General features: G+C 41.4%; 1 protein-coding gene across 1 annotated transcript; it reads left to right on the top strand.

Moving 5' to 3' along the window:
• Positions 1-5910: 5910 nt before the first annotated feature.
• Positions 5911-21108, top strand: GALR1 (galanin receptor 1). The gene is made up of 3 exons (XM_074576502.1): positions 5911-6946; positions 15162-15227; positions 18149-21108. The coding sequence occupies exons 1-3, from the start codon at positions 6245-6247 to the stop codon at positions 18464-18466; spliced, it is 1086 nt and encodes a 361-aa protein (XP_074432603.1). The 5' UTR covers positions 5911-6244; the 3' UTR covers positions 18467-21108.
• The last annotated feature ends 1367 nt before the right edge of the window (positions 21109-22475 follow it).

Here is a 22475-nt window from a genome sequence, read left to right as displayed (position 1 = left end):
ATCTCTGTTTACATAGGTATCCATATAAAAAAATTTTAATATCCCAAGAGCAATCAGAATCACACAAACCACACACTTTTTAGACATGACACCTGCAGAAAAATGGCAATTCCCTCATACTTTTTCTTGCATAGTTGTATTTGGAGCCATCTCCAGGCTCATCAGTAATATGGACAAATTGAGTTTTGCTTCCCTAGACTGGAGAAGACGAGGGTCAAAGCAAGGCCAGGATGTTGCTGACACACGAGCCCTTTCCGAGCAGCTATGGAGAGCCTGAGAAAGCCAAGGGAGACTCTTTACTGCCTTTGGCAACTGCTTGCTTTGCCTGTCTCTGGAGCTGACTCCTGGTTGCTTTACCAGCTGTACACAGCTGTTTCAGCAGCAGTCATGCTTTCCAAGTGTTATGGTTTGAGAAACCCACAACAATTTATTGTTGTTTAGACGATTAGTCTATCACACAATGACCCCTTCCCACCCGGGAAAGGGAATCGAGAAAAAACAAGGAAACACCAGGGCTGAAATATGAAGAGATTTAATGGGATAAGTCTAAATAATTAACATTAATAATGCTAAAAAAAAAGTATTGATCCCGATACCAATATAAAATATACAAGGATTATACTCAGCCAATTCTATCAGCAGGAAGCTGTGCGTTCCCAGCCGTGGACAGCAAATGTTGGACACTGTGAGTGCAAGAGCTTCGGGAGGAAGGGAAAGGATCAGTGGTCCAGCAGTGGGGCAAAAAGTTCTCTGGACCGCCACCATCAAGGGGGAGAGAGCAAGAGAGAACAGTACACAGCAAACTTTCCAATTTATATGGAATATGATGTTCATGGTATGAAATAATCCTGTTGGCCAGTTTGGGTCAAGTGCCCAGGTCTTGCTCCTCCTCATCCCTGCACCTATCAAGGCTCTAAAACACTGAGACCTTGAATACCACATACCATATCTGGCTGTGAAGTAAATATTTTCTCAAATTCAGACACTCATGTCTTCTAGAAGTGCAGTTTTCTCAAACATTAGAAAAGAAATTGGTCCTGTGTCGCTCAAACCAGGACACCAGGTTAGTTCTTTCTGCTGTGATCTCTTTCAGCATAGATAACTTCGATGTTTCCCACATGGCTGAGGTATCTTCTCTAGCTTGTATTTCTATTTTTCTTATATGGGAACATGAAGTCCATTTTACAGAACGTAACCTTTTCTATTCTTGCTCTACTACCTTGAACCAGTCAGATGCCCATTTTCTGAAGCTGCTTGAAGGCAGACCAAGTGTCCATTTAAACGACTTCTGCAGATGCTCTGCCCATGACCTGGATGTCTACTGTACTCTCCTAAGTTTTATGAGACTTGCTCTGTTGTGCTGTATTTTATTGCAAGTGTTCGTCAAAATACCCTTGATTCTGTACGTCAAGAAAAATCAGGTATTGATGCTCTCTGTTTTAACTAAAACACAGTGGTGCTTTTATGTACAGGCAAGTTGCTTCTGCAGCCAACAGTAAAAAGCATCCCATGGGGTAATTGTCACAAATCAAGGGAAGTGAAACAAGCAACCCTTTTCAACAACTATAAAGCAAAAGCATGTTGCTAGGCCATGGTGATTAGCTTTTGTCATTTTTACAGAGAAAATTGCTGGGCATTGAATAAAATATGGGTAAATGTTTTCATATAGAATTTTTAAGTCATATGTTTAGAATACTAATTTAAAACATTAAATTGTAATTCAAAATACAGATGGGATTCTGGAAACTGTAGCTTCAAATTTAATTCTCCACTTTTGATGGCCTGCATTTTAAAGGCTGTATTACAACTGATATGTAAGAACTGGAGTAGAGAACTAGGAGAAAAAAAACCCGGCACAAACTCTGTGATGGAATGGCAACGGCTCCCAAATGAATAGGGACAGATGTTTACTTCTTTCTAAATGTCAGCAAGGAGCAATAAACTTCAGTTTATTAGTGACACCTCTCCACTACAGAAATCTGAATGTAGCAACAACTATGACCTCAGGGTTGCATTATTCCCAAGAACATAGATAGAAGGCGGTTTAATGCTTATAGATACTTGACTTTTGCCATACTAATAACTTTATAGAAGGTGAATCAAAGGTGGGTTATGAATCATGAGCTTTTGATTTAGCTTTTGAATGGTTTTTAAAGTTCACATCTCCCTTTAAAATGTGAATTTCTACTCCAGGAACTGTCGTAAAGAAAAACCATGGAGTACGATTGATATGACTACTGTGTGTGACCTTGTTTCACAAATAAATAAAAAAAGGCGGTCTTGAAAATAAGCCTATTGGTAGCCTCGTGTTTTATAAACAAAACATGACCAAATCTGGAGAATATTTTTGCAGCAAATAGAATGGGTCAGTCAGCTAAGGGCTGAGTTTTCTCAGCCTGGATTTCTGGAATTTTATGGGCTATTCATATGCTTAAATATGAATACGCTTTAAATTGTTTCACTGTACTGACACCAGGCTGCAGTTTAGAGGCTTGAACCTCAATTCCAGCTTCATCTTCACTACAGGGGAAAAAAACACACAAAAGAATTTATACAGGAGCAGACAGATTTTACTGAAACACTTTTCTGAAGAAGAGTTCTATGTATATATACCTAAATTCAGCCCCTGATTTTTGTGCCTCACTTATTCAATGCATCCTAAAAATGAACATTGTGACTGTAGCTAAAAAGGGTAGGAAATGCGTATTAGCACGTGCACTGTTTATTGTTTCTCCAGAGCTAAGTAAATGTTCATTTTTAAATATAAATGTGTTTTACCAACATTATTTTGTTTATACGCTTTATTATATATACATTACATAGTAACGAAGACTTTAGTAGTAATAAATATTTTAAATCAATGTCTTGGATTGTTTAATAATGAGTTCTCTTTCCTGAAACAAAAAAAAAAATACCAGTGTAAGTCAAATATTTTTATTATTGGAACCATACAAAAAATAGGGTACCCAGCCACCAGAGTGAACAAAAGGAAGGACATCCTTGTGATTTTTTTTCTCAGTAATATCTTCCTGATCCAGCCACTGAGGAGTAAGCCTGTAGGTCTAGACTTAACTACGTTCCCAGCTCGTAACTAAACTTACTTAGGTTCCCAGCTCCTTTATAGGCTTCTTCCACTATATTTCCCATTGATTGCTATGGAACATTATGGAGCCAAAATACCCTGTTGGAAGTGAGTAATAACATCTGAGAAAGAAGACTGTGGATTCTGGCCATAGACAGAAGAAATTGCTTTGCTCTTTCTGAAGTTCATAGGCTGTTCTATTTTAGACAAAAGTTGATCTCTCCATGTCAAAAGGTGTTTAGGACTAGATTCAATAAAACTAGATTCAAAGAAATGTGCTTAAGCACATGCTTAAGACATCTCTTTTGTAAAAAGATGGATTTTCCTACAGTGTGATGTAAATTTTGCACTGATTTTTTTCTCCCATTTTCATATGTGTAATTTGTGCATTAAATTATGTAATTATTTGTACTGAATTCATAAGACCTTTTCTTTTGGAACTTTCTATTACATGAAAATTTTAGCAGTTTACTCAGTCTAGATAACAAGAACAGTGGGTGAAAATGTCAACGCCTGTTTTTTTTGTGGCAATCTTAACAGGAATCATGAGTGCTGTCAACAGGGGAACTTTCCTTAACTGATGTAAAAGCTGAAGCCTGGAGGTCTGTCAGCTTCTTTTCCTATGATAGAAAAGCTGCATTATGGTCATGTTCTCTCTTTGCCCCCCTAATGCTTGGGGCAGTCTTATAAGTACTATATATGTTACAACACATACATAACAGAAAAGCAAAACTTGAACTGCAAACCTGTCAATTAAACATCTAAGGGAATGAGCAGAGTCAATGAGCCAGATCACTAATGTAATTTTCATGTTGCTTTCCCTTAAAACTGATTTTGGTTTTGTCTCCACTTTTCCTGCTTACTTTTCCGTAAATCTAATATTCTTTGGTCCCCTTTCAGGCTATACTGTTCAAAAGATAATATTTCTTCGGAAAAGAGAAGTGTGATTGATGAGGACTAACGCAACATTTCAGATGGAGAGTTGTCATCAACACAGCATTAGCATTGACTTCAGGAAGGCTCGGGTTGCCCTCCTGACGTCTTAGAAGAGAGTGATGTCTGGCAACCAGATACGATTCAAAAGCAAAACATCAGTGGTATTCAAAAATATTTCTTGTATCTCATCATATGAAGGAATTCATAGTGGTAAATGCAGGCATCAGCAACACTAAGGAAATCTGTAGGGTATTCTATTCATTTTCACAGCCTACTCAGAGCACTTCCAAAAATTCCGCAATATCTGATATGTTCTAGAAACGTTTAACAACGTGTGTTCTCAAATCTCTTACAGAAATAAAGCCTAGTAGGTTTGCGTGGTAATTGAATACGTCAATATATTGATAAGGTATGCCCACAGAACAAACAAACAAAAAAAAGCAACGCAAGTCTTAGGAATCTTTAGTAGTTTATTTTTGCTTGATATGTTTGTAACTTCTAACCTGAGTTACAATGGACATAGAAAACAGTTCAATCCAAATAAAAGTTTCTCAGATCTATAGAAATTGAATTGCGCTCCCCCATTAATGTGTTCCTTTGGACATAATGGACCAGATCATACGTCGGTCTAATTAAAATCTAGATCTGCAGAAGGCAATAGCTCTGCCGTCAGCTGATGTACAGCTGCTGAGAAGATGCCTCAATATACGCAGCAAAAGAAAAGGCAGGGGGAAAAAAAAGGTCAAATTGCAGACTGCAAAATAAAGAAACAAAAGCTCGTTGCCTCCAAGAGCTCATCTGAGCGGTTCTGTTTCTCCCTGCTGTTCCCGCAGGAAAAAGTAGCAGCGAGCTCTTGAGTAAACAGGGCACTGTTTGAAAAAACCCTTTCTCCCCCAGCCTGTACCTTCACCCCTCTGCCCAGTGTGCGCTCCCTATCACAGAGGCAATTTTAACAATTAGCGGTCAGGATCCCTAGGGAAGAGAGATAAAATACAACATAATCAGCTGTAGCTAGCTGGCTGACTGGCAATTTGGAAAAACAAATGTTTAGCAGCCCTCAGACAAATCCGTTTCACTCACGAGGCCCGGGTGAACATTTACACGAGCTCGCATCCCTATTCGGGAGGAAGTTTTACGTTTCGCCTGGTGTTGAAAAGACTGCCTTTTCAGCAGCGCTCAGTTCCGCACCTCTAAGGGCTCCCAGTCCGCCAGCCCCCGCCGGGGATGTCGCCGTGCGCCGGCGGCTTTTGTGAACCCGGGCTTCGTGATTTAAGCGTGAAAAGCGGCCAGACTTTCTTTCCCTTTATTTATTTATTATTTTTTTTTTTTTGAAAGGGGAACAACGTCTGCCACCTCTTCTCCTGCGAGAAACTGCATGTTACAGAGTGATTAATGAAAACCTGCGAAACACGGTGAAAACTGCGAGCGCAGGCGGACTAACTCTTGCTGCCGGCCACCTGTTGAGGCGGGTGTACGCAGGCGCTTCATTATGTCTGTCTTTCCCAAAGAGTTCATTTAAGCCAAGCTGGACCTGCCTGGGGGACTCCACCTCGGAGCCTCCCGAGGAGCGAAGGCAAAAAGCAGCAGAAAGAACTTTTCCGAGGTAGGGACCGCGGTCGGGCTGGTCTGATCCGCTCCGCTCCGCTCCGCTCCCTGCCCGCGGCCGCCCCGCCCCTCGCTCCGGCTGCCGCCCCCTCCGGGCAGCCCCGCGGAGGCAATTATAAGCTGAACCGGGGAGGGGAACAAGAAATCCCCCCACCCCTCCTTTCTCTAAGGAAAGGACATCCCCGGGGAGCTCAGTCTCCCAGAGCAGCAGGTGGGCGGCCGCCAGCGCGGGAAAGCGCGGAGGCTCCGCCGCTCCGCGGGGAGGGTCCGGGAGCAGCGGGGGCGGCTGGGGGGTGCTTCCCCCCCTCCCCACCCCCCTCCCCGCGCCGGCGGCGGGGGCGTCGAGCCCCGCGACCCGCCGGGCGGAGCGCGTTGCCTGCGCGGGGGCGGCCGGGGCTGCGGCGCCGCCTCCGCGCCCGCCAGCGCAGGCTGCGCCCCTGCGAGCGGCGGGTCACCCTGCGCGACGGCACCCTCTTCCCTTCCATCTCTCCCTCCCTCCTTCCCTCCCCGCCGGCGCTGGCGGGGGGCGGCCGCCCCTGGCTGGCCGCGGTCCGCGGAGCCGGGGAGCGGCGGCTCCGCTTTCCGCCCGCGGAAACTTTGGCCGGTGCCTAAAGGGGGAAGATGGAGCCGGGGGAGCCCGCGGCGGCGCCCTTCAACCGGTCCCGGGCTGGCGCAGAGCCGCCCCGCGGGGAGTTCAACCTCTCCGGGCTGCCGGAGGCGGAGGGGAAGCCCCTCTTCGGCATCGGCATCGAGAACTTCATCACCTTGATCGTCTTCGGCTTGATCTTCACCCTGGGGGTGCTGGGCAACTCGCTGGTGATTACGGTGCTGGCAAGGAGCAAGCCAGGCAAGCGCCGCAGCACCACCAACATCTTCATCCTCAACCTGAGCATCGCCGACCTGGCCTACCTGCTCTTCTGCATCCCCTTCCAGTCCACGGTCTACGCGCTCCCCACCTGGGTGCTGGGCGCCTTCATCTGCAAGTTCATCCACTACTTCTTCACCGTCTCCATGCTGGTGAGCATCTTCACACTCTCGGCCATGTCGGTGGACCGCTATGTGGCCATTGTGCACTCCCGACGCTCTTCGGCCTTACGTGTTTCCCGCAACGCGCTGCTGGGTGTGGGGCTCATCTGGGCACTCTCCTTTGCCATGGCCTCACCTGTAGCACACCACCAGAGCCTCTTCCACCGTGACGCCAGCAACCAGACCTTTTGCTGGGAGCACTGGCCCAACCCACGCCACAAGAAGGCCTACGTGGTTTGCACGTTTGTCTTCGGATATCTGCTTCCGCTGCTGCTCATCTCCTTCTGCTATGCCAAGGTGGGGCAAAGCGGGTAGTGGTGAAGGGTATGTTAAAGGGATGGGGGGGGGACAATGGTGGCAGATCGGGGCACATGGAGGGACGTGGCACTGTTGGGAGACAATGGGGCAGGGGTGAATTTGTGGTGCAAAGGGAGAGGGCAGGTTTTATAGCCAAGGGGTGACTGAGGGGGAGGAACACGCGTGTATGTGTGGCACAGAAAGATCAGGACAGAGACTGCACGGGGTGGAGGGGGGAGGTGTTCAGGCAATTGCTGGGGTCTCCTCTGCCAGATTTCTTTGTCATAAAGTACTAAGAAGCCCCAGTGCTCTGCTACTTTCTCTGTCAACACAACTCTTCTATTTTCTTGCAGTGCTGTTTGAGGAGTTTAACTCAAATGAAGTACAACAAAGCGACAAGTTGTTCAGGCTTTAAACAAAGTGTCGCAATTCTTTAAAATGTGGTGCGCTTAAAAAATTACACAAACCCACTGGTTCGGTCTGATCCAGTTAATGTGTTAAGAACAAAAGGTGCATTATGCCGCCGGGTCCCTGTGACCTGTGTCTTGCCCCGGTTGATGTGTCTTGCCCCGGTTGATGTGTCTTGCCCCGGTTGATGTGTCTTGCCCTGGTTGATGTGAATGGGAGATTTACCTCTGACTTCAGCAAGGGCAGGAGGTGCTGGGGAGCAGTGCATGAGGACCCAGCTAGGAAAAAGCGATAAGTAAGGGTGCCTGAATAAGGGTACTTCAGGACTTTTCTGCTCAGGCAAACTGTCACGCTCTTCTGTGAATATTAATTGCAGCCTTCAGTGTAGGGTCCCCTGCTTGCGCTGGTCAGTGGTCAGGATCTGGAGCACCGTCTGCTACCTGCAGAGTTAAGCAGAGACACTCTTGTTTCTGTGCCGGCAACCTTCAGTAGCAGAATTTCTCCTTAGGCAGTAATTTACATTTGAGACAATAAGTCTGCTCTTGCAAATAAGGACTGCTTCAGTCTGACCTGCTAAATGTTTTCATATATAAACTGAATTCTGTTTTCCCTGGGTGAATACACTGGTATTTCATCTACAGTGGTGAATATGACTGAGCTGTGAGAGGGATGAAACTTGCTGTAGCCATAGATCATCAGAGTTTTAAGAAAATATTACTATTTCAGGGAGAATGTTATGGAATGAGTGCAGAGGGAGCTTTTCAGCTACTAAGAATTCTTAAATTTTTCAAAGCCAAAGCATCTTCAGTTTCCACATAAAGTACCAGCCTTCAGAGTTTAATTATATGACAAAAGGTTGAAAACAAGTCTTGCAAAATTACAACAGTCCTGCATAGTATAGAGGGGGAAAAAAAAGGAAATATGCTTAAACAAAATATAAGCATTGGAAATATAACACACCATGTTATTACAAAGCACCACTGCAGAAGTAGATCTCTTAATATTAGTATGAATATGTAGTTAAACAAAAAACAAAACAGCACAAAAAACCCCAAAGCAACCCTATGTGAAATATATGCCCAGAATGGGTTCATCAAATCAAAGCCAGTCAAAGTTACTAACTAAAACCTTGTGCTTAAATTATTGCCAGGCCAGGATCTCACCCTTGCTTGGTGGTGTCTTTTGAGCCTGTATCTGCGATCCTGCTTGCCATGGTGTCAGGCTGGAAGATGCAACCTGAAGGGATGAGGTTTAGAAGATACCTAGGAGGTACCTGGCCTTCCCATCAGTGTCAATGACGCTGAAAAAGGCTCTTGGAGGTATTTGTACCCTGCAGCATAAAGGCTCATTCCTGCCCTCATTGGGAGCCACTGGCGAATCTCCAACTACAATATTTTGGCACGTGGGGCAGGGTGAGGGAGAAAGTAAGGATGACTGACAGCAGCTGAAAATCAGAGCTGCAGTTTTAGATTTGTCAAAGCCATTGCTTCTCTCGCAGGTCTCAAGCAAAGTGGTCACTGTGAGCTTTTGTTGATGTCACCAAAGTACTATGAGGTACAACAAGTATTTTGGCTTCTGAATGCACGCAGGCTTGGAGGATTGCTGCTGCGTAATAGCCTCAGAAGTATTATAAAAATAAATGCATTAGTTTCTTATGGACTTCAATGGTTTTCATGAACTGTGGATTAGCTAAATAATGCAATCTTCTGATACAGTAGATTAAGACAAAGGAGACTCATTTCTCTATTTGAATATATTGCCTTTTCCAGACTCCTTTAAGGCAGTTCTGTTTCTTTTATAAGCAAATTGCAATTGAACTTTCAGTTTTGAAAGTCTCATTTTTTAGGCACTCTAATAGAGTTGAGTTCTTTCTCTCTCTCACTCTCTCCTAAATTATGTTAGGAGACATTTGTATTTTCCCCAGTGGATAGCAACACTGCTACCACCTATGGCTGTGTGGAAATAGTGCTAGGGATTTGGAAGCAGTGTCCTCCCACAAAATCAGAACCGGAAATCTCACTTGATGGGCTCTTGAGCCAGAGATTTATGAGATCGTGCCCTGTGTCCTGTTTGTACAGCTCCCCATTTCCTCTTTCCCACAAATAACTTTGGTTCAGTTTCAACCAAATTTGATAGAGGAGTGAAAATATCAGAAGGAATGGTATTTCCCTAGTTTTGTGAAAACAGGAGTCAATGAAGACAGTGAAGAGTCTCCGTCATCCTCTCTCCTTTAAGGAGAGTCAGTTTGCTCTCAGCTGTTAAACATCAGCCAAGCTGTAAGGGGAAGAGGTCTTATGTAGCATCTGTTCATGGAGGAAATGTGTCTTTTTGGGTACACACAGTCAAGAAATCACAAATCCATAGGAAACCAACTTTTGTTGGCTCACAGAACTACTCTTGAAAGAAGCTTACTATTCGAGTCAGAGAAGCAGTGATTTATATAGTTATTAGTTGAGTTACAGCACTGCATGCTTGTAGACAGCATGTATTCTTATTTTGTTATTGCTTATCCTCTTACTGGCTGCATTTTTTTAGTACTGACTTTTTGTATGTGTTTTGTAACACTGCTACAATGTTTGCTCACTAATGTATTCTTACAGGGCAAAGTGATAAGTGATTCCCAGTGAGCTTCTAACAATCAACGTCTGCCAGGGTAGTGCAATGTGACAACTGATTTTGGGTGCTTCTGCTTTTGGGTACCCAATTATGAGCCTTCAGTCCTTGAAAGTCAAACCTTCAACCAAACTTTTAGGTTGGGCACCTAAAATTATTAGCGAACTTCTCCTTTTATAGATTTATAAATTTTAAACCTTTTTTTTTAATATTTCTTGCTTTAAGAATCTTTCCATCATTATCTATCATTTTGAACATTCTGAATTCATGGAAGTCACGTATGATTTAGAGATTTGGTTAAAAGTAAGCCATAAAGTGTAGGACCCTCAACATAAAATACAAGCTTATATGATTCTTGGCTTAAGATACTCTGTCTTAAATTTTGCTGAGCAGTGAGGGAAAACTATGTTAAACTACACTGAAAAGAAAAAATAAAGGATGTGACACATTAACGACACACTATTAAATGAAAGAGGGTGAAGGATCTGTTGTGACAATAGAAGTAGCAGCATTACTTCAAAAAATTGATTGCAGCAATGGCACTTGAATTTAAATCAGGTTCATACTATAAAATATGGTTCAGAATGTAATGCTCGCATTATGGCTCTGTTAAACAAGCAGTTCATTCTTAGATAATGACCTTGGGCAGGCTTTCTTGCTGCACGATTTCAATGGCTAGTAGGGAAGGTGTAGTCAGTGCAATGATTATATACAGCCGGAGAGGAAATAGGCTTTGCAACAGTGTAGGCTTCAACCTTTTACAATGTTTGGTAGACTTACGTGAATAGGCACAGGTAGTTTAAGCTATTTTTTAATCTCTCCCTTATAGGGAAAACCTCTTTCTCAACTTGATTTGGTCATAGTCCCTCAGCTTGGGCTCTCAAACCATCTTGAAGGTAGTTCCTGAAACAACTTGAGGGGGGAAAGAAACGGGTAGTCTGCGGGCAAAATCTAGGGTTTCCCAAATGCCATCAGTGGTAGTTGTGGTAGTACAGTCTAGACAAGACTGGAACTTCTTATACGTCTATGATCTGACCAGTCTCCTTACACCCTCTTCCACAACCGCATAACTTTCTTCCCACAGCACCTCACCCTCACCTCCAGAAAACAGGAAAGCTATTCCTTCCCTGAGAGCCAAATAGGATCTCTGATCTACAGCTACATGAAAGCTGGAGTTAGAAAAGTTTCATGGAAGGAGTTAATTTTTCCACAGAGTTGAATTTTTAAAAAATGTAGCACCTCATGAGAACAGGTAGTGACCTATTTTTATGTAAGGTGGGCATTTCGTTCCATGAGTTAAAAATGCACGTGCAAATGTATTAGTGGGTATTTTGAAAGGCTTTCTTTAGAGAAATAACCTGATACAAATTAAGAGGCACAAGTAGAATTATTATTCATTCAGGTGAAGTGACAGTGTCTGTTGGAGTAACATAGAGATTATTCATTGGCCCAGAGAAGAGATATAATTTGAGCAGGGCAGTGAGGAGAGGTGTCTTTGATTTGCCTTGTAGTGTTTGTGCATAAACATGGCTCTTAATATCCCTTCATGGCATTCTGTATAGGTCTCTGAGTGCTGTTCCACTGCTGTTGATAGGTAATTAAATTCTGCCTATTTCTCTTGCTTCTGGTTTGCATACCATCTGGTGCACTACCACTTAGAGCCAGCATGTTTTCACTGCAGAGACTTATTTTATGAAATACATACATAATATGAAAGAGAGGAAATTGAGAAGGATTAATTAGAAGATTTGTCATCTAAATCTTCAACAATGCCCCCTCCATCCCAGCCCCCCATCCTCAAATGCTCAATTTAAGTTTTTTCTACTGCATTTTTCTTTGGACTGGAGAGAGATGCAATGTTAAAATTTGTATTAAAAGTTTCATAGAATCATAGAATGGTTTGTGTTGTAAGGTACCTTAAAGATCACCCAGTTCCAACCCCCTGCCGTGGGCAGGGACACCTCCCACTAGAGCAGGCTGCTCAAAGCCCCATCCAGCCTGGCCTTGAACACTTCCAGGGATGGGGCATCCACAACTTCCCTGGGCAACCTGTTCCAGTGCCTCACCACCCTCACAGTAAAGAAGTTCTTCCTAATATCTAATCTAAATCTTCCCTCTTTCAGTTTAAAACTGTTACGCCTTGTCCTATCATTACACTCCCTGATAAAGAGTCCTGCTCCATCTTTCCTGTAAGCCCCCTACTGAAAGGCTGCTGTAAGGTTTCCCCAGATCCTTATCTTCTCCAGGCTGATCAACACCAACTCTCTCAGCTTGTCTTCATAGGAGCCCTCTGATCGTCTTTGTCGCCCTCCTCTGGACCTGCTCCAACAGGTCCATGTCCTCCTTATGTTATGGACACAGTACTCCAGGTGTGGTCTCATGAGAGCGTAGTAGAGGGGCTCCCTTGACCTGCTGGCCACACTTCTTTTGCTGCAGCCCAGGATATGGTTGGTTTTCTGGGCTGTGAGTACATATTGAGCTTCTCATCAACCAACTCCCCCAAGTCCTTCTCCTCAGGGTTGCTCTCAATTCATTCTCCACCCAGTTTGTATTTGTGCTTGGGATTGCTCTGACCCAAGCGCAGGACCTTGCACTTGGCCTGGTTGAACTTCATGAGGTTGGCATGGGCTTACCTCTCAAGCTTGTCCGGGTCCCTCTGGATAGCATCCTTTCCCTCCAGCGTGTCAACCACACCACACAGCATGGTGTCATTGTCAAACTTGCTGAGAGTGCACTCAATCCCACTGTTCATGCCACCAACAAATATGTTGAACAGCACCAGTCCCAGTACTAACCCTTGAGGAACACCTCTCGTCACTGGTCTCCACTTGGACATTAAGCCGTTGACTGCAGCTCTTTGAGCACAGCCATCCAGACAATTCCTTATCCACCGAGTGATCCATCTGTCAAATCCATGTCTCCAATTTAGAGACAAGGATGTTGTGTGGGACAGTGTCAAATGCTTTGCACAAGTCCAGGTAGATGATGTCAGTTGCTCTTCCCTTATCCACCAGTGCCGTAACCCTGTTGTAGAGGGCCACCAAATTTGTCAGACAAGATTTGCCCTGAATGCCATGTTGGCTGTCATGGATCACCTCCTTATTTTCCATGTGCCTTAGCATAGTTTCCCAAAGGATCTGCTCCATGACCTTTCCAGGCACAGAGGTGATCCTTATTGGCCCAGGTCTTCTTTTTTTTTCCTTTTTAAAAATGGGGGTTATGTTTTCCCTTTTCTTTTTGTTTCAAAACAAAAGAAAAAAAAATGTTTGTAACTTCAAAAGATTCTGCAGTTCTGATTTCTGGGAAGAGTTTATCTGACTTTAGTTTTGGGCTGTGAGGGAAAAACATGGTACAGTACAGTCCCTGGGTGGCAGATGATGGGTTTTGGAAAGGTCCAGTAGAGACAGCCCATCGTGATAAGTTATGTGAAATGGGTACAACAGGTGAAATAGCAGTGATGGGAAGTGAACTTCACTGTATTTCTCCCATGCTCTTCTTTGTTTTTACATTTTTACCCATGGACTAAGCAATACAGCTGTTTGGTACACGGTGACAGCAGGTGAATAAAGAGTGTGTGAGCCAGAGGGTCATCTCCCTGGTCTTCTGCTGGACCTCAGGGGCTCTTCTGTCCTTTTCTTCTGGTCTGCTTCATCCTGGAGAAGAAAGAAGAAAGGAGGAGGACTGAAGCCAAAACGGGACCTTCTCAGAGAAAACCCATTTATTTTTCTCCCGCCTTTCCTGAGCTCAGGTTAGCCTTGGTAGAAGCCAGGCTAGTGTTTCAGAACAGAGAGTGCACGTGGGGCTGAGTCTTTAACACACAAACATGTTAGTGCACAGATAAGCACAAATCAGCTGTGCTTCCAATGTTAAGTGGTTGCAAGTAATTTTTATTTTTGTTGTTTGTGGTTCACTGGTAGCTAAGAGTAGATACTTAGAAAGTGGAATCCACTGATGAGCTATGGTTATTCACATATACCATCTTATTTCTTCTAATTCATTATTTATGTTTCAAAGACTCAAATGCCAAACCTGGATCAAGTCTACAGGTCATCTTGTCTGGTGTCTGTCCTGGTAGTGGTTAGCTGTGCATCCCAAAGAAAACAGAGAAAACATCCCCAGATGATATAAGAGAATTTGAATTTATACCTTTCTCCCCACCTCAAGAAGTCTTGGTATAAGCCCCAAAATTTAGTGTTATATTCCTTAAAAAAAATCCTTTTAATGCTGGATGGTCTTAGAGCTATGTAAAGTGCAACCTAACATCATCATCTAACTGAGCGCTACCCTCTGACGCTCTCTAAAAAATTCCTCTTACCATATTTTACTTAAACCCTCGAGTTTAATTAAGCATTTCCTTATTTATTTTTTTTTTATTCTGTATGGTTTACAACTTGTTAAACACATTCAGCTGAAGAGCATATTCACTGCCCCCCCATGCCTACAAATCATGCCTTATGAATATAGTAGATTCAGTTAATAATGACTGCGGATAAAGTAGGGCATGCACCTCTATGCATCCACTATCCAAAACCTTACGTGTAAATCATTACGTTAAAATTTAGACCCTGCTCATGGATGATGAGTCTTCTTGAGACAAATTTTAAAAAATTACTTGTGAAAGGTACATGACAAGTATCATCAAATTGTTGATAAAGGTCACGCCTCATGTGAGATACATTTTAGTATAAATTGTTTTTGAAAGCGTAGGCTTCTTTCGAAGATCAAATAGCACCGACATCCTGATTACATTAACCAAACATCCAGCTGAAGAAAGCAAATTATGCAGGTGACTCAGAAAAGCTCTGACTCAAAACATACACTTTTAATGTTCAATGCAGTAAAGGGCATTCTAAATTAACAAGCATTGACATTTTTATGGAAGAAGAATGATTGCTAATTCTAGGTGCATGATAGGTTTCCATTTGTTGCCTTGTTAATTTGTAATATGTATTTGTTATGTAATGCAGATGAATTTTTATGTAAGAATTCAACTGGGGTGTGCTTCCTTTCGGTTGATTCACACAGATGCAGAAATGTAATTCCTTTGGATTTTATACTGCACACTTTTGAAATGTGTAAATTGGATCAGCGATGTTTGTAAGCGACTCATGCAGTACCGGAGAGTATACTCTAAAATATATGGGTTTGAATTTTAGAAAATGGTGAAATACAAGATGCAAATTAATCTTTGCAGGTTCTCAATCATCTGCATAAAAAGTTGCGAAACATGTCAAAGAAGTCAGAAGCATCCAAGAAAAAGGTAGATTACTTTCATTACCAATGTCTATTTGTTTATATTTTAGTTTTACGGCTAAGCTAATTTGGTTTTACATTGCTTGTTGATAAAGATGGGATGGAGAGAAGGAACTGAAATGAAGTATTTAATGACATATTCAGTGTGTCTCTGAACTTAGCAGGATTGGAATCTTTTCTGATCCAAGTTTTTCATCACAGTGAGATCCCCATATTTTGAATTTCGGAGCATCTAAAATTTAGACATGGAGAAACAACCTCTCTTTAATATGAAATTATTTTTTTTTGCCTTACAGGCATTTTTCACCAACTTGTAAATCTTTTTTATTATTATTTATTTTTTAACTAACTGAATTTTTAAATGTTTTATGAAGAATTTCTAGGTTATATGATGAGATTTCCAAATGAGGTTTATTGTACTGCCTGATAGGAGTCTAATAAGAGACTTCTAATGATTCTGCAATTCTTCTATGATTTTCCAGAAAACCTTTTATTCTCTTATGTCCGAGACTTAAGTTATACACCAGCTACAAGTAGAATCATGAAAGTTCTTTAAAGCAGAGTATTAGCTTCGCGATTTAGAGCAATATCTGAAAGACGTGTTTATATATTGAATTTGTCAGTTAATATAATATGGGTTTGATTTTTGAGCATATTTGTCCACAGTAATCATTTGACTAACTTCTCAGTTTATGAATGTGGAGTCAGAAAAAACCCTTAGGCTATAGCTCTTCATTTGATCTGATCACTATTACCATATGGGCATGCAGACTGTCTGCAATGTAAATGAGATATACATGGGCTCAACAGGGAATAAGTAATCTATTATTTATGCATTCTCTGTTTTTTTTAAAAAATATCCTAGTCAATAAATGTTAAACCCTAGAATTAAAAGCATTATAGCCCTGATTCAGTAAAAAACTCAGCATATGTACTTTGGCACTTAGTGTTGTCAAGGCCAAAGGTGCAGTTTTCAAAGGCATTCTGTACATTGCCATCTCTACTCTCATCTAAATTATTGTCAAACGGGAAATATCTGTGCATTTCCTCTAAGCACTAGCTCTTAAAAATTGCAAGTAAAAATCAGATCTGGCTAGGAACTTGCTTTCATAGCTTCAGGGAAAAGCTTTACAGATATGGCCAAGACTGCTTGGATGGATCAGGGTTCAGTAACCAAAGGGGAAAAAAAAGAAGCACAAAACTTCTTTTGCTTTAGAAAATAAGTTTCTGATCCTATGTCCCAACTTTTAGAAAACAACTCTGTTTTCACTACTGTGCTGTCTCTCTCTGGTTACTGTTTATTCTTTTCCATCTACTATTTTGTTAAGAATGCATTTCAGGCTTAATGATGCATCTCTAGCTGTATTCAAACCTTTATGAAAATTTCAGTAGTAGAATCTTAAAATTAATTTGTTATATGTGTGGAAAAAAAAGTTAATGAAAAATATGAACACACTTAAATGCTATTCTTCTTGCTTTTTGGTCACAAAACATCAATATTAACATCATGTGTTTTAGGTGGGTTTTATTTGCTAATGAGAAACCCTAAGCAAGATCCTATTACATATCCTATTATAAGAGCTGCCCTGGTATCTGTCATAAGTTATTTTGGCCTGTTGCCACAAAAATTAAACTTTTTATTCTGTAAGCTTCTGTAAGTTAGGTCATGTTCTGATTAGGTAGGTCAGTCTGAATTATTACCAAGCATTAATCAATTCAAGAGGTATAGACCAAGTTTAATAAACTCGCAAAAAGTCTAGATATTCTCTGTGCTGCAGTGTTTATCACTCTGTGGCCACCGGATTAGTTTTGCCGGTGAAGTAGAGCCTAAGTTATCTGAAAAATTATGTTTTACAGTGTTAATGTAGTAATTATAATGGTCCTTAACATTTGGACCTTAACAAAGGACCTTAACATTGGTCCTTTGGAATTCATATCAGGCTTTTATTGGGAGAGTGATTTAGTTGAAAGAGGTACTTGTTAGAGGAGTAGATATTAATTAGTTGAGCAACTGCAAAGCACTAGCTGCTGTTTCTGAAGTAAGTGAAAGCTAAAGAAAATATTGACAGTCAAACTCCACTGTGCCTTGGCAGAATATCTTCAGCACGTGAAAGGCCTGTACTGCCTGATACTGTAGCTGTCTGGATGAATCTCATGAACTTGGTGGCCCTTCCTCTCATAAATAATGCAAGTGGAGTCAGGAGGCAGCACTGGGGATGTTTTGTGTTCCATTTTTCTCAATTCAGTGTTTGGTGGTGAGCTTTAATTTCCAGATTGGTTTTGACAATGTGCAATCACCAGAAATTTCAAACTCCTTACTTTTCTGTTTGTTTTTTTTTCCCCAGTTGTACCCCAGAATGTTGTCGTATGACTCTCCTGTGGCAATTTTTTGTTTAAAGGAGAGGCTTTGAAAAAAGCCCCTGCTGCTTTTGTAGACACTTGAGCAAAGTGCTGCCTTCGTGCATAACAGATGTCTCTGGAAATTTTGGTCAGAAATCCTTGTATACCATAATAAAATAGAGATCGTTACATCTGGATGAGATTTCCCAAAGATTCATGTTATCATTATTTTTCATCAAGCATATGTCCACCTCAGACATATGCTTGCTTTTGTGCAGGGAGCCAGGCTTTTGTGCAGGGAGCCAGGAACACCATTCTTTACGTTTGAACGTTCAAACATTTGCCTTTTACTGTGGCATTTTCAAGGCTGAAGTTCACTATGCAAAATAAAGCCCATGTAGGTAATGGAGTAAAATCAGTAATAAAAATTCCAAAGTGTGTTCTCTCTCAGTATCCCCCAAATTTGGGGGGGATCTCCCATATCTCCCAAATCTCCCCCATATCCCCCAAATAATGGATTTGAAGCAGGTTTAAAGCTGATTCTTCAAGTGCTCACGAGACATCTGTGTTTTCCTTCCCCTGCCTCAGACAGCACAGACTGTGTTGGTGGTGGTAGTGGTTTTTGGCATCTCCTGGCTGCCGCACCACGTGATTCATCTCTGGGCTGAATTTGGAGCTTTCCCACTGACTCAAGCCTCCTTTCTCTTCAGAGTAACTGCACACTGCCTGGCTTACAGCAATTCTTCCGTGAACCCGATTATATACGCGTTTCTCTCTGAAAACTTTAGGAAGGCCTACAAGCAAGTCTTCAAATGCCAGATAGGTAACGAGTCACCTCTGAATGACGCTAAGGAAAATAAAAGCCGGATAGATACACCACCATCTACCAACTGTACGCACGTGTGAACTTTGAAAAGTCCTGCATGTTGGCTCTTCATTCGTGTGAACCAAACGTCTAGAACACAAAGCACAATGAGCTTTATCCTGGTTTGTCTTGATAAAGCTAATTGGTATTTAACGTACTGAAGTTGCGTTCTGCTGTAGCAAGTTTGTGAAACTGGTATGAAAGAAAACTGGGCTGATCATTTGCATCTTAGATGGCTGTGTCAATGAAGGTCTTGGACCTTTAGAAGATAGTTGAGGAAAAATGTTGGAGATGATAATGTCTGTATTCCTACTCAGTAAGCATACAGTGTGTAAACATTCAAATATTACATATAAGAAGGAAATGTTGATATGGACAAGTAACTTTCTGACATCTTACTCCATCAAAGTGAAGAGATGGCTGAATTTTCTGTCTTAGAGATAATAAATGCCATACTACAAATTCAGGGAGGAAAACTTTTTTTCTCTCTTCAGATTGTTTTTTCTCTTTTTAAAGTAAAGGCGGGCTCTGATTTGGCATTGAAATAGAGAGGAAATGCTAATTTTATCTATTTAGCTGTCTTTTTAATGTAACATACTGAGTAATGATGGACTTTTTCCACTTCATATGCCTGCCTTACTGTATACACGTAACTTTTGTGTACGTTATATAAGGTTTTGTTTATGGCCTGTATGTAATTGTACCAAAATGAGGATTTGTGTCTACCTGAGTGAAACTTTTCTTCATGTGTTGCATGTGCATGTATGTGTATGTTTTGTTAACTTTATAGACTTTGAGATGGAGATACAGTTTTAAATGTGCAATATGTACATATGTTTTATAATATTATGTTCCATAAAACAACTCCGGGCAATGCTTAAGTGTTTAAAAATAGCATTGCCTTAACAGTTGTTGGAGGGGCTTGGTATCATGTGTCTCTAAATCGGAAAAAAAATGCATTTATATTATAAAGTATGTAAGGTAAATGGTCCAATTCTGAAAATTGCTAAGTAACGTGAGTAGTTTCAGCAATTTTATAGAAGTACTTAATATGTCTTTAAGCAGTAAACCACTAAAGAAATAGCAGAAGGGTGCTCAGTCCTTTGGGAAAATTCTTGTTAGCTAGAGTAAGATATGCTTTTACCTTATTTATTAATCACCCATAGACTCACAGAGTAAATTAAGACGAAAGAACCTCTGGACATCCTCTCAAAGCAGGGCTACCCGCAGAGTTGGATCGCTTCCTTGTCTAGGCAAATTTTGAAAATTTCCAAGGTTGACAATTCAGCAATATTTTTGGGCAACCTTTGCTAGGGCCTAATCACCCTCGCTAAAATATTTTTTCTTAACCCCAGTTGGGATTTCCCTTGATGTAGCTCATGACTATTGCCTTCTGTCCTTTCAAGGTACACTTGGGCCTTGTCTCTAACTAATACGTAATTTAAGATGGCAATTAAATTTCCCCCAGCTTTCTCTCCTGAAACAATGCCTCACTCTCAGTCTCTCCTCATCTGTTGTGCTCCAGCTCCCTGGCCAGATTAGTGGCCTTCCACTGGCCTTCTTCCAGCATATCCATCCCTCTCATGAACTGGAGTGTTCCAGACTGAACAGTGTGTTCCAGATGTGGCCTCACGAGCACTGAGGAGACTAATTGCTTCCCTTGACCCCTTGGCTGATTCTTGCTATTACAGCCCAGTATTACAGTAATTTATTGCTGCAAGGGTAGACTGCTGACTCATATTTAATTTCTGCCCTTGTGTCATAGAATCATAGACTAGTTTGGGTTGGAAGGAACCTTTAAAGGTCATCTAGTCCAACAGAATTACACTGAGTCCCAGTCCAAATTTCAGGACTTTGCTTTTGGCTTTGTTGAGCTTCATGCGTTTGATAGCTGTTACTTCCATTCTTCTGGCTTATCAAGGCCCCTCTGAAAGGTAGCCCTGCTCTCCAGCATATCCACCACTCCCCCAGGTTTGATATCATGTGCAAACTTGCTGAGAGAGTCCTGCACCCTTGTCTGGGTGCTAAACAGTGTTGGCCAGATGCTTTGTCAGATTCCTTTTTCTCCACAAACTTGCTTTAAAAAAAAAGTTCAGTGTGGTGGAACCCTGTCAACTATGGAGGGTTAGTTCACATGAAAATGTCTATGGTTACCTGTCAGTATTGCCTGCTTAGAATCAGTAAAATAATATTGAAGACATGCTATTGCATGCATGGTGTTTGTGTCCATTCTTTCATATGAAGAGACATTTTGATGATAGTGCTAGGAACACAAAATATATGAAAAAACCTCAACTGGAGAAGAAGGGTTTGTCTGTGCAGGAAACCATTTTCTGGGTTAGGATCGAGGTTAGGAAATACTGCTTAGAAAAATGTTGAAGTTCCTTTGAGTTTTCAGATTCTCATCACCCACTAATCACTCAAATTATTAAAACACTATCAGACTTCGGTTGAATTTGTAGCATATTAGGAGATTCTACAGCTTTGAAAATTGTTTCTTTTTTCCTTTTACAAGATTGCTTGTGATTTTATTACTTTGAATAAAAAATTACAATGTAAATATGTATATCTGAAAAGGCTTTTTTTCCTTAATTGTACATAATTTTAAACCTAGGTCCTTGATAGTTATGGAACTACATGTGTTTGAAATTTTAAAGACAAGGGGGTGGGGGAGGACTAGAGTAATCACTATTTAGAAAGACCCCACCTGATTCCTGGTGAGTATCAGTAAAACTTCCACCTCACTTTTTAGAGAAACCTTAAGAAGCAGCTGATGCTCCAAGGCTCAGTTTCCTGCCTAAAACATGCTTTTGTTGATCAGTGTCTCTAGTGTGACTTTGACAAGCTCAGCTGTGACACGGATGTTGTGAATGTAAAAGCAGTGTTAATGTGCGCTATGTCTAACCCCTGAGCATCCAGACAGTTGGGCAATAAGTTGTCGTGCCACAAAAATGGCTAATTTGGGCAGAAAAACAGGGAATGGGCACTGATGATGCCTTACAACTGAATCTCTGCTTTCAAGTTCTGAACTTGTTGTCAGGGATTGTTGTTTCTGGTGGAGGGCGAAGCAAAAGTTTCATCACACTTCATTGCCTAATATGTTTTTTTTACATCTTTTTAACCAGAAAGGTTGATTTCAGTGTACGCTGAAGAAAAAAAAAATTCTTTGGCAAGGGCTGAATTTTTTTTAGAAAGATAAATAAACCCGTCGAATTCCACCCTGTTGTGTGAATTTGAAAATACTATTCTGTACAAAACAAAACAGGCAACTTGAAAGATTACGCAAAAGCATGTTGAACTAGAGCAAGATATATGTGTGTAATTAAGCAAATACTTAAATTCCTCTTAATTTTCTCTTAAATTATATTTCTCACAAATTGAAAGAGTTGGAGAACCCCAAAAGAAACTGTTACTGACTTTTTTTTTTTCATAAACTGCCTAAAATTTTGTTGTATGTATACTGCTACCTCTTTGTGCTGCTTCACGAGCGTGTCCTGAAGTTTAACATGTACAATGTCCTTTCAGCATTGATGGCAGAAGTTGTGTATCCCATCACATCCAGTAGTAGGAATTGCTCAGTCTATCTTAAAACTGTGTCTTAGTGGATGAAGTTTTCTCTGCAGAGTGGATGAAAGACCTGTGGAGAGGCAGCATCTCTGCAGCACCTCGTGCTGACATGAGAGGGTCTCCTTTCTTGCAGGCTCTGGAAAGGAGCTTAGTTCTGTCCATCTTCTAAGGTGGCACTAAGACATTGCAGCAGGTTTCTAGCCAATTTTGCATTTTGTATGTTAGATTTTCTGGGGTTTACCACTTTTGCCTTAAAAAGATGTAGAAATCTTGTTAAAACACTGCATCAGTGGAACTTTGAAATTGTAAAGATTAATGTTTAAAAGAGGTCAAGAAATTATTCCATCAGGGTTCTTCATGCAATGTTGGCCCTGCCTGCTTGTGGGTAGGTGTTTGAGGTATGATACGAAAGACTACAGCAGTGCTTTTCTTCAACTACTAAAGGCTAAAATACATTTCCAAGATATGTGTGGACCCAGATGC

Source organism: Larus michahellis, chromosome 2, assembly GCF_964199755.1.
Source record: "Larus michahellis chromosome 2, bLarMic1.1, whole genome shotgun sequence".
NCBI lineage: Eukaryota > Metazoa > Chordata > Aves > Charadriiformes > Laridae > Larus > Larus michahellis.
This window is presented reverse-complemented; position numbering and strand designations above follow the sequence as displayed.